Source organism: Tupaia chinensis, unplaced genomic scaffold (genome assembly GCF_000334495.1).
Source record: "Tupaia chinensis unplaced genomic scaffold, TupChi_1.0 Scaffold147312_1, whole genome shotgun sequence".
NCBI lineage: Eukaryota > Metazoa > Chordata > Mammalia > Scandentia > Tupaiidae > Tupaia > Tupaia belangeri.
The window spans coordinates 2,720,440-2,741,368 of NW_006207163.1; the positions used below are offsets into that span (position 1 = coordinate 2,720,440).

The window sequence follows — 20,929 nt, forward strand, 5'->3', positions numbered from 1 at the left end:
TTGGTAGAAAAGTAAATTGTTATAAGACATTATGAAAAACAGAATGGAGGTGGCTTCAAAATTAAAAAATAGAACTATCTTATATTCTAGAAATTCCACTACTGAGTAGGTCTTCAAAAAGTTCATGGGAAATGTGTTTTATGAAAAAACCTACATGATTCCAAAATTTTTTGCCCCCAAATAAACTTGTACTCTAATTCCATTTTTAATGAAGTTTTTGAAGTCCCTTTGCATATTCAAAGGATGTAAAATCAGTATGTCAAAGACAGAGCTCCAAACATGAGTAAACTCATGTTTATTCCAGCATTATTCAAAATAGCCAACCTATGGAATCAACCTAAGTGTCCATCAATGGATGAATGGATAAAGAAAATGCAGGATAAATATGCAATGCAATATCCTTCAGCCATAAAGAAGTAAATCATGTAATTTGTGACAACATGATGAATCTGGAGGACATTACATTAAGAAAAACATACCATGCACAGAAAGATAAGTAACATATGGTCTCATTCAAATGTGGAATCTAAAAAAGTTGATCTCATAAACATAGAATGTTGTTACCAGGGGTTGAAGTGTTTGGGGTGGGAGAGATGTTGGTCAGAGGATACAAAATGTCACCGAGGTAGGAGAGTAAGTTCAAGAGCTCTATTATACACAACATTGGGACTATAGTTAACAATATATTATATTTTTTAAAAATACTGAGAGCGTACATAATGTACTTTCATCACAAAATGAAAAATAATTGAGCTAATGTATATATTACTTAGCTGGTTTTAGATGTATAGCTATGTCTTTTTCTGAGAAATATCTATTCAGGTTCTAGATTATTTTTTTAAGTCAATTAAATTTGTTTCCCAAAATGTATATATACTTCAAAACATCATGTTATACAAAATAAATACATGCTGATTTATTTGTCACTTAAATTTAAAGAAAACATTTAACAGACACAAGAATGGAAAGTTATTTGTTGAAGATGATATGTGTGGTAATATCTTTGACTTGATTGAAATGCAATGGATGGATGCTTTGAAAATCTTATCATATGCTGTAGAGATGTACAATAATTAAATATAAATTTAAAAATAATAATAACTTTAAAAAATAAATATAAAATAAGGGCCAGCAGGTGGTGAAGTGGTTGAGGTGTTGGACTCCCATGTAGTTAGCTATGGTTTGAGTTCTGGACTCAGTGGCTTAAAAATCACACCGATGTCTGTTCATGCAAGAATGGAGGAGAAAGGATTGTGGCATGGCCATCTCTCCTGGGGGATGATTTCTCACTTTCCCTCTCTCAGTGTCTGTTTGTCTCTGGTGAGTGTGCATGCACTATGGAAAAAATAAGAATGCTCTAAAAACAAACAAACACAGAGCAAAAAAGAATGTATCAGACATATGTGAAATGGTAAAAAAATCTAACATATATATTTTTGGAATGCTTTTACTTTAATAGAGAAGATAATAAAAAAGATATTTAACTCTGGACATGAAATTTCCAAAGCTGATGAATTACAACAACCACAAATTTAAGAGGCTGTATGACATCCCAACCCCAAACACACATGCACACAGACACACACACACACACACACACATGGGCACATGCAAACGTGTGCGCTCACACACACACATATATATATATACACATACATATATAAAATTATACTGAGATTGAAAAACAAAAAAAGAAAATAAACTATTAAAGTAACCAGGGGTATAAGTAAGGAGGGCAAATTCTTCAGAAGAAGAAAAAAATAAAACTTAGAACTGACTTTTCAATGGAATCCAGAAAACATGGAATCCAGAAACTAATACATAAAATAATATCTTTAAACACTGAAGGCTTATAAATAATTCTATATCTAGAAAAGAGATATCGAATTTTAGGTTAAAAAATTAATCTTCATGTAGTCAAAAACTGATCCACATTGAAATAAAAATGAAGGAGAATCTTTCAGTCATAGGAAAATGTCCCAGTTGGAAGCATGTTAATACAAGCAGCAATGAAGTGCATGGAAAGGGAAGCTAATGATTAATAAGCTAATAATGGGCGGGACCAGCAGTTAGCATAATGGCTATGTCGCTGGACTCCCACGTAGTCGACCAGGGTTTGCGTCCCGAATCCGGTGGCTTAAAACTCATGCTGGGCGCGTGTGCATGCATTCCCAAGATCCCGAGAGGAGAATGGAGAAGGGATTGCAGCATGGCCATCCCCCCTGGGGGGTGATTTCTCGCTTTCTGTCTCTCTGTCTCTCTCTGTCTGTCTGGCAAGCGCACGTGCCCTATAGCAAAAACCTCTCCAAAAAAATCATTAAAAAATAAATAAATAAGCTAATAATGGGGAAAAAACATACTTGATTAAGGCAAAAGAAGCAAAAAAAAGGAAAATAAAACAAATACAAATAAAAACAAAGATAGTATGTACCAATTAAATCATACTCTTAATTAAAATAGTCTGAAAATATTAAAAATAAAAATAATTTCAGAATTTAAAAATAAACTTCAATATGAGACACACTTTAAATATAAAGACACAGAAATGTGGAATGAGAATGGTTAGTAAAATATTGGAAATACAACCTAAAGAAAGATGCTATGGATATAAAAATATCAGAGGAAATGCTCTTTAAAGCAATTAAACATGGAAATCAGAGTTAAAAAGGAAAATATAAATATAACACAATGAAAAAATGGTCAGTGATGCAATGACTTAATTATCCCGAATAGGTACACCCTAATAACATAGCTTGAAAGTATGAGGCCAAATGTGATAAAAATAAAAGCCAATTTAGAGGAAACCCATAATTACAATATGAAATCATAGCATTCTTCTACCAATAACTCATAGACTACCCTTTTCCCTAAATCACAAAGGATATACAAGATTTTAGAAAACATGATTAATAAACTTGACATAATTAGGATATTTTTGTTTTTAATTTGCTATAAGTTGTGTACATTTTCTGAAGAGAGACAGAACGAGAGAGAGAGACAAAGTGAGAAAGCACTCCTATGGGGGGTGGGAGGGATGGCCATCCTGTAATCCTTTCTCTTCCAGTCTCCTCTTGAAGTTTTGGGCACACATAGACTTGTGCCTAGCGTGCTTTTCAAGTTACCAGGTCTGGGATTCAAACGATGCTATACGCCATGTAGAATCCAGCAGCCTTAACCACCTCACCACTAACTGGCCAGAAGTAATTAAATTTTAGTAGCAATGTATTAAACACTGTAGGATACACATTCCATTCAAATTCACATGGAATATTTCCCAAATATATTATGTGCCAAGACAAACTTAAGAAACACAGAACACCAATCTTAAAGTAACTTTTTTCAGAAAACAGAAAAAAAGTGCTCACTTCCCAATCAAATTGATAAGGCCACACATAACCTTGATATCAAAAACTGAAGAAAGAGCCCTATAAGAAATAACATTTACAGGCCCCAACATCTGAATATAAATGAAAAAAATTCTAAACAAATATTAGCAAATCAAATCCATTGACAATGCTTATAGCTGAGTTGGTTTATACTAGGAATATAATTCTTTCATTTTATTTAATTTTTTCCTTAGGTTTTACAATAGGATGCAAATGCCTACCAGAGAGAGACAGAGAAATATATAGAAGGAAAGTGATACATCTCCCCCCCCCACACACACACACACCCAAGAGAGGATGGCCATGCGGCAATCCCTTCTCTACCATTCTCCTCCTGGGATTTTGGGCACACATGCACACACACTAGGCATGATTTTCAAGCTACCAGGTCTAGGACTTGAACTGTGGCAGACCATGTGGGAATTCAACACCTTAACCACCATGCCACCTGCTGTCTCCTAGGAATACAATTTTTAATATCTGAAAATTAGTTAGTATTAGATGCATAAAACCTATTTGATAAAATCCAAATAACATATGCAACCACTATCCTCATCCTCATCATTCTCAGCATCATCATCTTGATCTCTAAAATGGTAAAAGGTAACTTCCTTACTCTGTATAGTTTCAACAAGAAACCTACAGGAAGCATCTTACTTGGTGGTGAAATATTGAAAGCTCTTATCCTGAGACCAGGAACTAGGAAAGAAAGTTTACTAACAGCACCACTATTTAGCATTGTACTTGAGGTAGCCATTGAAAAAATAAGGCAAATTAATAGAAATAAAAACTGAAAAAAAAAAGTTATTCTCAGATGACATGATTAAAGACATACAATAATCAAAAGCAGAAATCCTATTAAAACAAATAAGTGATTTAAGGAAAGTGGATGAATAAAAGAGCAATAGAAAATAAATTGCATTTCTATGTACTAATTGAGCATAAACATCAAATACTTAGTGACAAATTTAAGCTAAAACGTACAAGACCATTATGAAGAAAACCTTGATGGTTTCTTGCTACAGTAGATATTCCAAAAAGCTTTGTATATTTTATTTATTTATTATTTTTAAATTTTATTTTAATCAGTACTATTATATCAGGAAAAACAGAAAGTGGCCTCTCATTAATATAAGTTATTATGAAACGGTATTTTAAATGTTAAAGTTCATTGTGAATAAATTCTTCTCAGTGAAGAAAGCAGGCTCAAGTCATAGTGGCATAGTGGTTAAGCTGGCTAGATCCTACCTGGCAGATTCCAAAGGTTCAAGTTTCAGACCTGGCAGCTTGAAAAACACACCAGGCATGTTTATGTGCATGCCAAAAATCCTAAGAGGATAGCAGAGGAGAAAGGACTGCAGTGTGGTCTTCCTCCCTGAGGGGTGATTTCTCACCTTCTCTCTCTTCCTCTCTGTTTCTTTCTGGCAAACTCATGTGCCTCTAACTAAACAGGAAGGAAGGAAGGAAGGAAGGAAGGAAGGAAGGAAGGAAGGAAGGAAGGAAGGAAGGGAGGAAGGAAGGAAGGAAAGAAGGAAAGCAGGAAGAAAGAGGGAGGGAGGGAGGGAGGGAGGAAGGAAGAAAGAAAGAAGCTTCCATTCACTAACTTCTTTAAAAATGAGATAAATAAGATTTAATTTTAAAGAATATTGTAAAGACATTTACAATGGAAAGTAAACCATTATGATTCTTCAGGAGTGATATAATTGTATTCAAAAACATTGTTTTTAAAATAGATTGTTTTGTTTTATTAAATAGAAATAAAACATGTTTTACTAAGACTAAATAACTGATTTTCTAAAGACAATTTCAAAAAGGAAATAATTCAATTTCTTCCAGCATTTGAGGTTTTAGACAGGAAAAGGTGTAAAATAATTATAAATTTTACATTATGTTATCCATGCATCACCTAAAAAACATTAGTCCTGACTTTTCTAGTAACATGCTGATTAGGATCATGTTTCTAAAAACAATTTCCTATCTTAAAAGAATAATCAAATTTATTTTTTAACCTGCCAGAGGGTGTGTGGACTCACCAGAGATAGAGAAAGAGAGAGAAAAAGTAAGAAAGCTCCTGTTCCCGCAGGGGGAGGATAGTCATGCTGCAATCTCTTCTGCATTTTTCTCTTCCTTCAGGAGTCTGGGCATGCACATACACACATGCATTGTTTTTCAAAGCACTGGGTCTGGACATGAACCACATAGCCAGCCACATGGATTCAGCCACCTTAACCACCAGGCCACCAGCTGGCCTAAATGTTGAATTTTTAAAGTTTCCCCTTTGATTAAGGTATGATTATAATATGGAAAACAATTTAAGTATGAGCAGCAGTGTTCTGTTTTCATAACAGTTTCATCTTAACCTTTTATTGATGCAAATTTTTTGAGTACATAATTTAGTATTGCAATAAAATTTGAAGACTCTTGCTCAGTTATGTGTGATGAAAAAAACAGAGAAAATATGTAATATCAATGTTATGTCTCTTTATTAAATTTTGAAAGAAAGTATACCATTGAATGTTAAAATTCTCATCCAAGTGTCACATGGACACACTTGGAGTTATAAAGTTACATTTAACTCACAGAGTAGGGTGTGTTGTAATATCACTCACATTTTAATTTTCTATATGATATATTAAAATAATTAGAAATAAATTACTATATCAGTTATTATGAGAGAAACTTGAAGCTGATTTAGATTATTCTGTTTTTATTAGCACATTCTAGAAATGCTATAGAAATCTTCCCTCTTCTGGGCCCTTTTTAAAGACAGAGCATTAGTCCAATGGACTTCCCAGACTATGCAGTCTCCATAACCAAAAGGGGTTTGCCAAGGCGTCCTTCTTAGTGGTGGAAAATACTAGAAGGAGTAATCCATTAGATTTCAGGGTGACATCCTAGCTTTCTTCAGTTTATTATACTCTGAAAAATTCCATGTGTGGCAAGTCACTGACTCATACTAGGTTAATCTCTATATCATCATGTACTTGTTTCCATCTGGTGGTCCCAGGCTAAGAGGTAGGGTCCATTCAAGCATGTAAAATTGGAGATGACTACAAATACAATGGTCAGAGTATATATCTCATCATCAGGTTTTCTTTTTTAAAAAAAGAATTTTTTTATTTAGCTTTATTTATTTTTTATTTATTTTAACTTTGACCAGAGAGGGACAAATGGAGAGAGAGAAGGAAAGTGAGAAAGCAAGTCACCAGGTCTGGGACTCAAACCGTGGTTGACCATGTAGGAGTCCAACACCCTTAACCATCATGAGATCTGCCAGTCCCTCATGATCAGGTTTTAAGAAGAATAGGTAGAACTTTGAAAAAATGATAATTAGCATAGGTAGATGTAGAAAAAAAATTGGGGGGAAAATCTATATGTTCCATGTTAGTTAGGCTGCTTTCTAATACAAAAGATAATTACTTATTAAATTATGCAATTATAGCATTTTTTGAAATTCTGTTTTATATCATATGCCCCTTATAATTAAATTAATTTGTATCCCAGCCACTTACAAAATAGAGTTTAAGGCAGAGCTTCTATAATTTGATAGCCAATAAAAATACAGTTTTGGATAATTTTGTGTCTTAAGAATTCCATTACTTTCTTTTCATAATGTAGTGAGAAGAATGTAGTATCTATTCTGTTGTATTCTTGCCAAAAACAGTAACCTGACTTTAATCAGAAGGAACTAAATGACAAACACAAATTCAGAGACATTCTACAAAATAATGGATCAGTACGTTTTAAAAGTATCAAGTTTCTGAAATGCAAAAAATAAAAAAGTGAAAAACAAACAAACAAAACGAGGAACTGTTCCATTTTAAAGGAGACTAAAGGAAATTGTCAACTAAATGTAACTTGTAATCTTGGATTGGATCTCAGAGTAAAAACAGGACATTGGCAGGACAACTGGCAAACCTGGATCAGGTCAACTAGGTCACAGTATTGTTATAACTGCTAATTCCCTAATTTTGGTAACCTCAGGAGAATCTGGTTAAAGAGTACAAAGGTACTCTAGTAAAAAACATTCTATGACCACCTTTATGCAGTGTACAAACTTGCAGGGCAAATGAAGATGATCAGAAAGTTATGAGCATTCTTGTTCAAGTGTTATTCATATATATATATACACGCAGTCCAAAATAATACCTTTTAAAACTATTTTAAGACTAGTATCCATATGTTAGAGTTGGTACTTACTTCATCAAAAGTAAAATCCTCTATATTTATTTCTTCATATTCTTCTTCAGATTCTTCATTTTTAATAGCCTCTAGAGCTGTTGTCAGTTTCTTTCTCAAAATAAAGCCTTTCCAAATGGCCTAAACAAAAATTTAAAGTATGTTATACAAGGTTATAGATCAAATCCCAACCAGATTCTCTGTGTTATCCCATTAGGAAGATAAAACATCTTAGAACTTAGTTTAATGGCTCAATAATCTGTTTTTTGAACTTTATGTGACACTTAAAACTACAAGATAAATTAAACGACTACATATGTCTGAAGTGCTGAATCTCAGGAGACTTCCCTTCTGGTAAGCTGAAAAGAATCTTTAAAACTCCCTCAACTGCACATGTAGGTCAACCAATCAATTATCTGACAATTCCTCTAGGACTCATTCTAAACAAAGAAGGAGATACAAAGGAAAACCAATTTTGCTAATTTTCAAATGATTATGTCTAAAACAAGTTAAAGCACAGTTAGGAAAACTTCAACATGCCTAAATAGTCACGTTAGAGGTAAGATCACGACCCATAAAAATTAAGTAATTTTATTTTAAAATAAATTAAACCCAGGATAGTATAATAAAAAAAATTCTAGATTTTTTTCAATAAATACTGGAGAAGAGAAAATTTTAGCTAAAACCCCAAGTACAATGCAACTTAAAAAAAAATGATTACCTTCATTTATTTCTGTGGTGTGAGCTTCAAGCTATTAGGTGGACAAGAAAGTCATGATAAATTTTTCTATGCAAAAATGTGCCATGCCTTTCCTGACAAGCCAATGTATTAAGTGTAAAAACCAAAGGATAAATGTGTTTTGCATACTACTGTTTCTCTGTGAACAGTTATGTATGGGGCCTAGCAATTAAAGGAGTTGGATCCCATATAGTCAACCATATGGTTTAAGTTCTGGAGGAGATAGCATGGAAACACACTAGTCATGTGTGTGTATGCAAGCCCAAAATCCCAACAGGGAAGAAATGAAAGAGAGGAGTGTGGCCTAACCACACCCCACTAGAGTGTGCTCTCTACCTCCCCCTCATTCTGTGTCTTGGTCTCTGTCTCTCTCTGGTGAGTGCAAGCAGCCTCTGGCAATTAAAAAAATAAGGGAGATGTGGAATATGGTATGCAGATATACTATAAACATATATAAACATAAATATTGAAATATATATTTACATGCAGTAGCCTACATTCATAAAATGAAAGTATAAATTAAAAATTAATTTAAAAATGGTTATCTATAAAGGCATAAAACAAAATACAAGGTATAGTATTGGAAGCCAGATTTTGAATATACCTTGCTTAGATCTGACTTTGGAATCATGCACACAAATTATTAAACAAGATTAAATAAATGTTGACATTTTAAAAAATGCCTAAAACAAACAAAAATAAGTTTCAGTTTTATCCTGTGGGCACAGGATATTTAAAGTGACTTTAAAATAGATTTATATAGGGGCTGGCAGGTGGCATGGTGGTTAAGGGTACTGGACTCTCACATGGCTGAACACAGTTCGAGTCCCCGACCTGGCGGCTTTCTTGCTTTCTTTCCCTCTCTCTCTCATTCTGTCTCTGTCTCTCTCTCTCTGGTCAAATTAAAATAAATAAATAAAGTTAAATAATTCTTTAAAAAAAAAAACAAAAAAAATAGGTTTATATAACTATATCCTACTGAAATATGCTCAAAAGTCAAATTTGGATGCACAGATATCTTCAACCTGTTTCCAGTAATCATACTGTTAATAATAATACTGGCATTGCTATTTTGAAGAAAACGAAACATATATAAGAAAAAGCAGAATATACAAAATGGCCAGACAATAGAAGTCACCCACGAGCCCTTTAGCAATGAGCCTCAGAAGCCAAACCATAAAGTCTGCAGGAAAGAATCAAGAAAACTGTATCATAACCTCTGCATAATTAGTGAAGAATGGTCAAGGCTTAGTCAATGACTGCTAGCTTTCTTGTTTTTGCTCCCACTTCTAACTCAGAACCAATCAGAAAAAGCAAAATATGCTTTTCAAACCAATTACATAAGATGTTCCTTCTTTCCCATAACAGAAACCAATGATCATGCCTGAAGCTTTTCCCTTTTTTCACAGTAAACCTTTCCAACTCCTTTTCCCATCTTTGAGTCTATGCCAAAGGCAAGGGATAACAGCTAGCTCTCTTGCTATAGCAAGTTCTGAATGAATAGCCTGTTTTTTTCTCATTTGCATTAATGAGAAAATTTCAGTTAATGTCATTAGAAGAAGAAAAGAGATACAAATAAAATCCAATAAGTAAAAATCTGACAGTTCTAAATGTAATTTAAAAGTGTAAGTATAAACCTATGGTATATTTCTTATTAAAACATATTTTTGGTACCCTCAGATGATATAATGGCTGTTACATCACTGGACTTCCATGCAGTTAACTGAGGTTCAAGTCCCAGATTTGGTGGCTTAAAACTCATGCTGGGCACATGTGTGTGCATGCCCAAAATCCTGAGAAGAGAATGGAGGAGAAGGGATTGCAGCATGGCCACCCCTCTGGTGGGGGAAGTGATTACTTGCTTTTAGACTCTGTCTCTCTGGTGAACACATATGACCTATAGCAAAAAAAAAACTATACACACACACACACACACACACACACACATATATATATATATACACATATATATGTGAATTTTTAACCTTAGCACATTTTTTCTAGCAGAAGAAAAAATGTTGAGTTGACTTCAAATGTTCCAGGTTTGTCCCTACATCTCACACACTACATTTACATGAATTTATATTTTCAGCTGTACTGCCAAGGTATATACACATACCCTCAAGATAAATCAATACATATTTTCAAATGTGATATTCTTATCTCCTCACAGCAAATATCCTGGCCCATGCCAAAGTTACTTCTTTTCTGGATTATAGCAATAGTCTCCTAATTGATCTTGCTGCTTCTACTCCTACCCTCCTACAGGAAAATTACAATATAAAGTAAACTTGGCCATGTTATTCCATGTTATAAGTCTTCTAATGTCTTCCATATCATTAGGTGTAAAAGCCAAAGTCTTACAACAACCAATGACTTATAAATCCTATTTTTCTCCCTTCATCACTCTCCAGCAGTCACACTGGCTTCTTGCTGATCCTTAAACACTACAGGTAAGCTGTTAAATCGAGGGTTTTGGATCTGCTATTCCTTTACCTGAAATATTCTCTCCTAGATATACAATTTCTGTCACCACAACATCACCTTTTTTGGTCTTCCATACCCATTCTACCTAAAATGATAAACTTCTCCTTAATACTCCCATTTCACTTTTCCTGCATTATTTTCCACTTACCACTATCTATCAGATTTATTAACTGCATAAGCCAATAGAATGTAAGCTAGTGAGATTTTTTTGTTTCAAGAAATCATTGAAACAAGTAAAGAGAAATGCTAAATTTTGGTTTAGTTCCTATCATGCAATCCATTTACAGTATCACAAATTTCCACACTTTATTTTTATGTATTTATTTAGTTTATATTTCCCACCTCCACCAGTATATCAAATATTTGGGAAGACATCTTGTCAGTGTTGTTCATAGTTTTCATTCATGAGCTAGAACAGTGCTGGACAAATCACATGTTTTAAAGAAATATTTGATGCATAAACATGTAAAAAGATGAATGTGACTGAGTTGAATATGATGCTTAAAAATCTTACTTTCGTGAGGTTAAGTCAAGTGTATTCACTATTTGATTTCTGAATTTTTTAAATGAAGTTAGTATTTAACCATTATTTTGGTAGCTTAAGCATGCTTCTAGAACTAGCTGTCAATGAGCTCAAGTAAAACCTGTTTATGTTAATCAAATGTTAGCAGATGTGGCAAATGACACATTTGAGAAGGTTCAACTATGATAGCTTGACTCAGTCACAAGAACAGTACTTCTGATTCAAGGACAATTCAATGTAGTTATTAAGCAGAGTCAGCCTATAGCTAACCTGCAGCCTACAGGTCATGTGAATAGGAAATAAATCCATGTAACTGTAAATCACTGAAATCCAGAGGTTTTTTGGGGACAAAATAGCCCAGTGAAAGATTAATACATCTTTCATGACTATGCTATGGAAAGAATGAAATTAACCTGAATAAGAATAGCAGCCTTCTCCCTCTGTCCTTGGATATGCACAATATCTTCTCGTTTTCCTTTCTTTAACATAGTCCAATCCTCAACGCAGGAATTTAGCAGGGGTCTTGCTGCAGCAGTATGTAGACTTGTAAAGAAGGGAATCTGTCTGCGCACAATGTAACCACGCCAGTGAGCCTGGATCACCACAGCTGCCATACTATTAAGAGAGGGAAAGAAAGCATTTCTAGTACTCACAATTGTCAAGTTGTAGATGAGAGGTCCTCGTAACTTACTTGTAGTTACATTTTAAACATGAACCACATAAAGCATTTTTAAAAACAAGACCAGTCTTTTCATTATAGTCACAGAGGAAAGAAAATAATATGTATACCTTAAAATCTGAGAGAAATGGGACAATGTGTTTGAGCAGGATGTGCTTACAAGGGAGTTTTATTTGTGTACTTAAAGGAGTGGGATGTGTCAGAGATTTTTGTGGATACTGGTTTGTGAAATGGGGGAAAATGCGACGATGTAAAAGACAAAAGTAGTAGTTAATGTTGATTTGGCAAGACAGCGTGAGACAGTTCATGGTGGAGAAATTCTCTTTGGGGAATAAGAATGGAAGCTTCCAGGAAAACCACTCTCTTGCCTCTGTGGTATTGCAAGATTGATCAGAAAGCTGTGGACTCACAAATTTTACCAAAAATCAAAGCTGTTCCTCAGCTCCAGGGCTACCTGCGATCCATGTTTGCCCTTACAAATGGAGTTTATCCTCACAAATTGGTGTTTAAATCTTTTGCCAAGAACCTAATTAAATAACTGATCATATCTATCTATCTATCTATCTATCTATCTATCTATCTATCTATCTATCTATCTATCTATAGTATATATAAAAAAGAATGGAAGCTTCCTTGTAAGAGGGAAGGATACTATCAGGTCCTTCCTGGCTTTACTTTTCTCCCTTCCCATGGACAAATACTGTAACTCTACTCTTATAACCCCAGTGGCAAATTCTAACATTTTCCCAGACCACATGTATTTGCCAATTTCAGGCACTGAATCAATCAGTGCTATGTGTTTTTCATATTCCCCTTAGCTTCCTGGAAACATCGGGAAATTTTGAATACAAATGAACATTGATTATAAGTGGGTTCTGAGTGTGTTTTATCATTTAATTCTTCCATACTAAAAATATTTTCCTCCTCAAAGAGATTATTGTCTTTCAGTACAGATACTTCCTTTCCCTATGCAGACATTACAATTATATTAGAATATTATCAAGGAAAGGAGTCAAAGTGCTAACTATTCTGCAGTCTCTCTTAGATTCCTGGTGTTGGCTTACAAGGTGTATGGAGATGAAAGGATTCTTAGCCTAAACAGTTTTCAGTAATATTATATTTGTCAAAGCCAATGAAATTTTCTCCTTTTCATACTATTTATTAGGTTTAAGGCAAAAGAGAAATTAAGTGATATAATGTACCAGACATGACTAGACCTTTTTTTCTCATAACAAAATGAGAGGGTCTTCAAAATATTAATAAAAAATGTTTATTATAAAAAAAACTATGGATTTTTTAAAGAGTTTTTTGTATGAAAATAATATTTTAATTCCATTTTTTCATGTACATTTTGAAGTCCCCTCATGTATTTGTGGGAAATTAGAAAGGAATGATACAACCACTTCCTATTTAGTATTGTCATTACTATCATTATCATATATTCTTGGAAGAAAAACGATTTTGGAATCTTACATTTTTTTACTATATTCAATATTTTGGTGATTGTACAGCCCAGAATTTGTCATTACGGTTTCTGTGAGTGGGATTCTTTTGATAGGAATACAGCTTGCATTGTTGTCTTCTCTCTTCTGACCTATTAATTTTTCCCGATTTCTTCTTTCCACGCTTTCACAAATGGAGGAGTTGCTTAATAGGGAGTGACTACAGCCAAAGTTCATCCCTTTCTCAGCAACATATGGTGAATCCAGCTTGCACTCATTTGCATAAGAACTGACAACATTACTTTGCAGTACCCCGTCACCGTCATTGTTTGTATGGGTCAGATGACTTTGCTGGACTTCTGATGGACCATTCTTGGTGATTTGTATGTCCCCACGTTCATGTGCACATCGGTATTCATGACTAAGTGTCATCAATGCCTTCAAATAATGACAGAGGCTTTCTGCTGTATCCAAGGTGAATTCATCTCTGGACAAATAAATTATGAGGACATTTGATAAGAAGAATTATATCAGCAATTATTAAAACTTGTATCGGTTTAGAAAATCTTGCTATAGGGCCTAAAATGAATATTAAGGTTGATTACAGCATTCAATATAAATAATTTCTAGTTGTTTATATAAAGATTGATCTCATTTTAACAAAATTTGAAAACATTTGTTTAGTTAATTTAGATCAGTCTGCCCAGACAAAATGTCTGGCAGTTTTAGGATCATTTTGACTATTGGTATTTTTGGGAACAAATGAATGAGAAAAATCCATGTTTTTACCACCATAAACACAAGAAATCATGGCTGCCTAAATTTGGAGAAGTTATTTATGAAATAAAGTCAAAAGTGCTTTCTACATTGACTCTTGCCACACAAAATATTTGTATTGGACGTTTAAACAAAGAACTTGTATTATGGGAATGTTTTTATTTCCATTTTTCTCTGAAAAAATAATACATTGCAAGGAGAATTCAAATACTTACAGACATAAATGGCTGAGATTATTTGAACAATTGAATTTCTATCTTTTTATGACTTGTGTACTTACTCAAACTTTCAGATTGAAGCTCCCAATAACAAATGTAAAGAATTCTGCACTCACACATGCCTTATTCTTATGTATAATTTATCTATCTTCCTTTATTTCCACTCTATTATTTTAAAAATTTTACTTATTTCAAATGTATATTTTATGGCTATATTTAATAGTCAGGTGTGATCTTAATTTTTTCTGAGATAATTATGCAAAAAATTTTTGAGAGGTTTTTGCTATTGAGCATGTGCACTAACCAGAGAGACAGAGAAAGACAGAGAAACAGAAAGTGAGAAATCACTTCCCAAGGGGATGGCCACGTCACAATCCCTTCTTCGTTTTCCTTACGGAATTTTGGGCATGCACACATATGCACCCAGCATGAGTTTTAAGCAGCTGGGACCAAAATTCAAACCATGGTTGACTATGTGGGAGTCCAGCAACAGAATCATTATGCCACCTGCTGGTTCCCAGCAAAACTTTTTAACAAAAAAATTAAATATTTAATTATAACAAATGAAATGAAAGTTATATTTATTTCCTAAAATGTAGAGAAAAATAGCTACTTCATATGTTCACAGAGGTAATTATTAGACAACAATATGGGTGCCTTCAACATACTTTTGATATTTTGTGTTTCACTAATTCTGTTGGTTATTATGTAGATAAGCACCAATTCAAATATTGGAATATCAAATGTTTATAGTTAGGTGTTGCTTCATGCATTAAACATATAAATTACAATCTACCTTCTATTTTCACTGCTAAAATGAAAAAAGTTGCATGATTACAAGGATTACATTTTAAATTTCATGTCAAAATTTATATTTTGATGAGGAATGCCAAGGATCACCTTTAAATACAAAATTGCACTTCACCCTATGTATACAGGAAATATTAGTTTAGATTTGCATGAAGATAAATGTAAATAACTCTCTTGTTTGTTAAAAGTAAACATTGTATGTAACAATTATTTTATATGTGAGATTTGTTTTCAGACTGAATAGACTACTAAAATATATAAACAGAAAACCAAATTACAGGGATTAGCAGTTAACATAATGGCTATGTCGCTGGACTCCCATGTAGCCGAGCGCAGTTTGAGTCCCGGACCCGGTGGCTTAAAACTCACGCAGGGCGCATGTGTGTAAATGCCCAGGATCCTGAGAGGAGAATGGAAGAGATGGGATTGCCACGTGGTCATCCCCCCCGGGGGTGATTTCTCGCTTTCTGTCTCTGTAGCACATGCGCCCTATAGCAAAAATCTCTCACCCCCCCCAAAAAAAACAACTTACATAAAATGAGCATGTATGAAAATACAAATAGCAATAACTTAAGCATATAATTTACTAATTAGGATTGTTTTAATTTATTTTCCTTCATGTAAAAGAAAGAAGTAAAAGTGGGGGGCACCTCCCACAGGGTCTTTATGTTCTTATCCCTGGAGTCCACGCAATCACGTGTGCACCTGCAGGCATACCTGGCATGTTGAGGTGGACTGAGCATATGAACCCAGAGCCTTCCCACATAGTCTCCACCATCATAAAACAATGCTCCCACTGCCTGTGCAACTATATCTGAACCAGTACTTAAATTTAAAAATTTGGAAGTATAATTATTTTCATAGTGCTAATAGAGTCATAATAAATGAAAAAAACATGAAGTCATTTATTATTTTTTATTTGCATTTTGTGGAGTAATGTAAATTTAGAAGATAAAGTCATAAAAATTTCAATTACAATTCATTCATTATAATTAACTCAGAATTCAATGTGGGCAATAAATTATCTTTCGTATTTGACTATTCTTTCAGCTTTTATCCTCTGAATATTTGCAAGTATTAAACTGCTTTTACACTCTGTGCTCTTAGAATATCTTATAATATATGAGTATGTATGTACTTTGATACATACCTTAGTACATTATATGTATTACATGTTATAAACATGTCATACTCCATTTTAACTATCTACCTAATTTTATACTAATTTATCTAATTTTTTCTTTCAATTACTTAAGTATAAACAATCTTGCCCTAAGTAATTATTTAATAAATTTATTATTGACTGACTGATAACTGCTGGAATGAATGTTTGCCTTCTATATTGAAGCTATCCTTACACTTTCATTTTTTTCTAATATTTTAGCATTTAAATATTTCATGTCAGATTTAAAAGAATTACTTATATAATTTTATTTATTGTTATTATTTTTTTCTAATTTGCTACACGGCACACACGCTCACCAGAGAGAGAGAAAAAAAGAGAAGGAGGGAAGTTGAGAAAGCAAGTATCCAGGTTCAGGATTCAAACTGTGGTCAGTCATTCAGGACTCTGGCATCTTAACCATCATGCCACCTGCTGGCCCCAAATTTCAACATTTTTAATTATGTTCAAATATATAAATATATTTCACAGTTTTATTTAAAAGGTAGGCTATTTCACAAACATAGTGTTCTAATCTACAAAAGCATGATTGAGTTAATCAGAATATTTTTAATCATATGTATAAATTATATTATTTCAAATACAAGAGAAACAAAAATCTTACCTTTTACCAGAGATATAGTTTTCTATTAGTAAATTAAATTCTTGAATCTGAGATTGACAAAAAAACAGGAAATGTCCTGATTCTTGTTGATAGTATTGTTCAGTGTGGCTTTCTGAATAAGAGTTTAGCATAACACCATTGAGGATTCTTAAAGAAGGTAATTTTTCAAGTAGAGGATGCCTATTAAAAAAAACAAATGAAAGTTAATATTCTTGATAAAGAGAGTTTATATCTAAAATAGCTATATGCCAATCACTTAATGGGAACACAGTGCATATCTCAAAAAAAAGATTGATGTTGCAGAAAAAGAATGATAGTTAAACTTGTTTTAAAAATATATAGTATCATATCACGTATAAAAGAGTTCTTGATATATATATTTAAACATTGCTTTTTAAAACAGAAATGGGAGATTCAAACATTAAAGCTTTGGCTAGAATTTAGTGCAAAATTGATCTATTATAAAAATAACCTTAAACAAATTATTTTAAACAGAAGACAATTAGATAATCTTTTTGAAAGCTGCAGTTTATATCCAAAGTACAATAAATTCTGGTATTTCCCTTAGTAAAATACAGTGAGAATATTGCTAAAACAAAGTGTTCAGTCATATTAAAATAATTTATTTAGTTAATCTAATGAAATTCTAGACATGAAGTCAACAATGCTTTTGAGATGTGAGAATTGAATTATTTTTCTTTTTTTATTTTTGGAGAGTTTTTTTGCTATATGGCACGTGCACTCTCCAGAAAGACAGAGAGAGAAAGAGAGACAGAAGGCGAGAAATCATCCCCCAGGGAGGATGGCCATGCCACAATCCCTTCTCCATTCTCCTCTCGGGATCTTGGGCTGGCACGCACCCGCGCCTGGTGTGAGTTTAAGCCACCAGGTCTGGGACTCGAACCGCAGTCAACTACATGGGAGTCCAGCGACATAGCCATTACACTAACTGCTGGTCCCGAGAATTGAAATTTAAGAATGAAGCAGCAGTCTTTATCAAGCACAAAAGAGAAGATACTCTGATTCCACGAAGGGTCCAGTTTTCTAAGATTCAGTTTTTTAAATTGTAAAACAGCAAACACAAGACTTTAAAAACTTTATGAAAATAGTCTTTGAGATTAACCCAAAGTTTTTCTTTATTATTTGGTACAAAACAAATTTCTGTCTCATATCTTGTCTTCCAGAGTTCTCTAGTCTTTGAAATACATATGTTTTATAAGAAAAATTAATAAATAGCAGCATATGCTATCAGAATTGCTAAATAAAAAAAGATATTATGGACCTGATGCAGTTATATTACAATGATTTGCTCACAGATTGTTGTCATTGGTTTTACATAAATGACATACAAAGCATGGTATTTCCAAAACAGTGGGAAACTGAATTTAGAGAGTACTTAGAAAATATTGGATTATCAGAAAAGTCTGACATATTTTTCTACGCAAAAATGCATCATGAGTTTTCTGATGACCCAATATATAGAGACATTAACATTCTATCCAGAAATCACTAAAGATAAAATACACACACAAACACACACAACTATATATATTATTGTTTGTTTGTTTTGCTTACATTTTTGTCATAGGGCACATGCACTTGCCAGAGAGAGAGAGAGAGAGATAGAGAGAGGGAAAGTGACAAATCACCTTCCAGGGGAGACCGTCATACTGAAATCTCTTCTCTACCATTCCTCCTCTTGGGATTTTTGGACATACACACGCACATGTCTGGTATGTTTTTCAAGCTACCGGGTCTGAGAATCAAACTGAAAGGCTGGCTATGTGGGATCCAGTGCCTTGACCACCATGCCATCTGCTGGTCCAATGAAGAACCATTTTAACCCAATAATCTAATATAATCCTGGAGGCAAAACATAAGGATTTGTTTGAACAGATTAATAGAAAGATAATATATTTTATCATAAGCCTATTTTATTTAATAAAACAAGTGTTTATGCTTTATGCATCCAAATTAATGAACATTCTCACATCTAAAAAGCATTGTTGACTTCATGTCTAGAATTTCATAATTATAACTAAGTAAATTATTTTGTTATGACTGAGCACTTTGATGAAGATTTAGAATACAATGTAGCTTCATTAGTAATATAATGATTAGTTGTAAATACGGATTGATGATCTCACTGTAGCCTTTGACTATTACCACCTTTAATAAATTCAAATATAATATGAACATAAAGCTTGTTTCTTGCTGCAATTGGCACAACATGGTAGCTGTTCACATCATAAACAAGGGACAAAATGAGGACTTTATCATCAAACAGTATAATTTGGACATAATTATTGATAAAGATATTATTATAATTTATAATTTTTACATGATGATATAATTATATAATTTTTACAATGTTAAGTATAATATTTGTTAAAGACTGTGGGTCAACAGGGCTTAAACTAATTTTTTTTAAGTTAGAGTCTCACAATGTTGTGATCCACCTGCCTTAGCCTCTTTTTCTTTAACTATTTATTCATTCTATTATTTTTACATTCAATCACTATACATCATTTAGATTGTAAAGAGAATTTACCCAATATGAAATACATCTCAGATCAGACCAGCTGAGAATACTATCTATATACATCATTATCGACAGGGAATAAACCAAGGCTTCCACACTTGGTTGTTATACTCAGGGCTTCACTATGCTACCCAGGATAACCTGAGCTCATTGTCTTCCTGTCTCAGCTTCCTGAGGATTACAGGTGCATGCCACCAAGTCTGATCTTTAGGTTGAACCAGAAATTGAACCTGGACCTCCCATCTGATTTCCACCTGAGGAGACAGTGTATTACCAACATGCACTACTATGGATGGACCAAAAAAGGCTTGAAACAGTTTTATGATACATTCATCAGCTTTCTACAAAAAATTCCCTAAAGATTTTAATCAGAATCTTTTGAAATTCCTTAGGATATAAAAATTTAGTTTCCTTGAATCTTTGATGTAACGATATCTTGAAATTTGTGATTTATGTAATCAATATCGAGATTAGTGTTTTATTTTAAACATTTCTTCTTATTCCTTTTTTTAAGGATCAAGTTAGGGGAAACCAGCAGAGAGTGCAATGGTTATGTCTCTGGACTTCCACATAATGGACTACAGTTTGAGTCCTGGACTCTGCAGCTTAAAACTCATTCTGGGCACACATGCTTATGTAACCAAAATCCTGAGAGGAGACTGGAAGAGAAGGAATTGTGGCATGGCCATCCCTCCTAGGGGGAAATTTCTCCCTTTCTGTCTCTGTCTTGCCAGTAAGTACAACACACTATAGCAAAAATCTCTCTCTCAAAAAAAAAAAAGGTTAAAAAGGAACAGTTCAGGCCTGCAAAATAAAGCACTGACTGGATTGGTCTGAAGTTAAAAATGCAGACTTTGAAGAGTTTATGATGAATATATTGGAAAGTGCTGCAACAAGTTGATTAACGTTGGACATGAAGTGTAGGAATGCTGTGATATCTCAACATTAGTTTTTCCAGCTGGGCTCTTCCTAGTCAAAGGCTGAACCAATATTTCATTTACTGAGAATGTTCTGATGAATATTCTGTCACTTAAAGAACCTCTATCAATCATTAATGAATAAAACAAATTCCCGAAGGGGATTTCAAACTGAACCTGTGGATTAAGTTTTAAATAGAAATTTCTTAGTACATCAGTTTGTCCATGTTATCACTGGCTAGACATAAAAGTAAGAAACCAATTGGGAAAATCTATAACTAATCCCTTTATTGGTATCAAAAGGTTATGTAAAGTTCATTGAAGTACACTGCCTAAAGTATGAATTGATCCTTTCATCAACAAATTCATTTCTGTAGAGTTTTAGATTATAAGCCCTTTAGATGAATTAATCTCTTTTTAAAATACTTAAGACTACATTAAGT

At 33.5% G+C, this 20,929-nt stretch overlaps 1 protein-coding gene across 1 annotated transcript in view; it reads right to left on the bottom strand.

Moving 5' to 3' along the window:
* LRRIQ1 (leucine rich repeats and IQ motif containing 1) overlaps positions 1-20,929 on the bottom strand; it is a 176,093-nt gene that overhangs the window by 91,936 nt on the left and 63,228 nt on the right. The window contains exons 15-18 of the mRNA XM_006169613.1: positions 17,028-17,207; positions 13,467-13,922; positions 11,728-11,929; positions 7,587-7,706 (exon numbers count right to left, since the gene is read on the bottom strand). Coding sequence (XP_006169675.1) covers positions 7,587-7,706; positions 11,728-11,929; positions 13,467-13,922; positions 17,028-17,207 — 958 coding nt within the window. The remainder of the gene's footprint in view (positions 1-7,586; positions 7,707-11,727; positions 11,930-13,466; positions 13,923-17,027; positions 17,208-20,929) is intronic.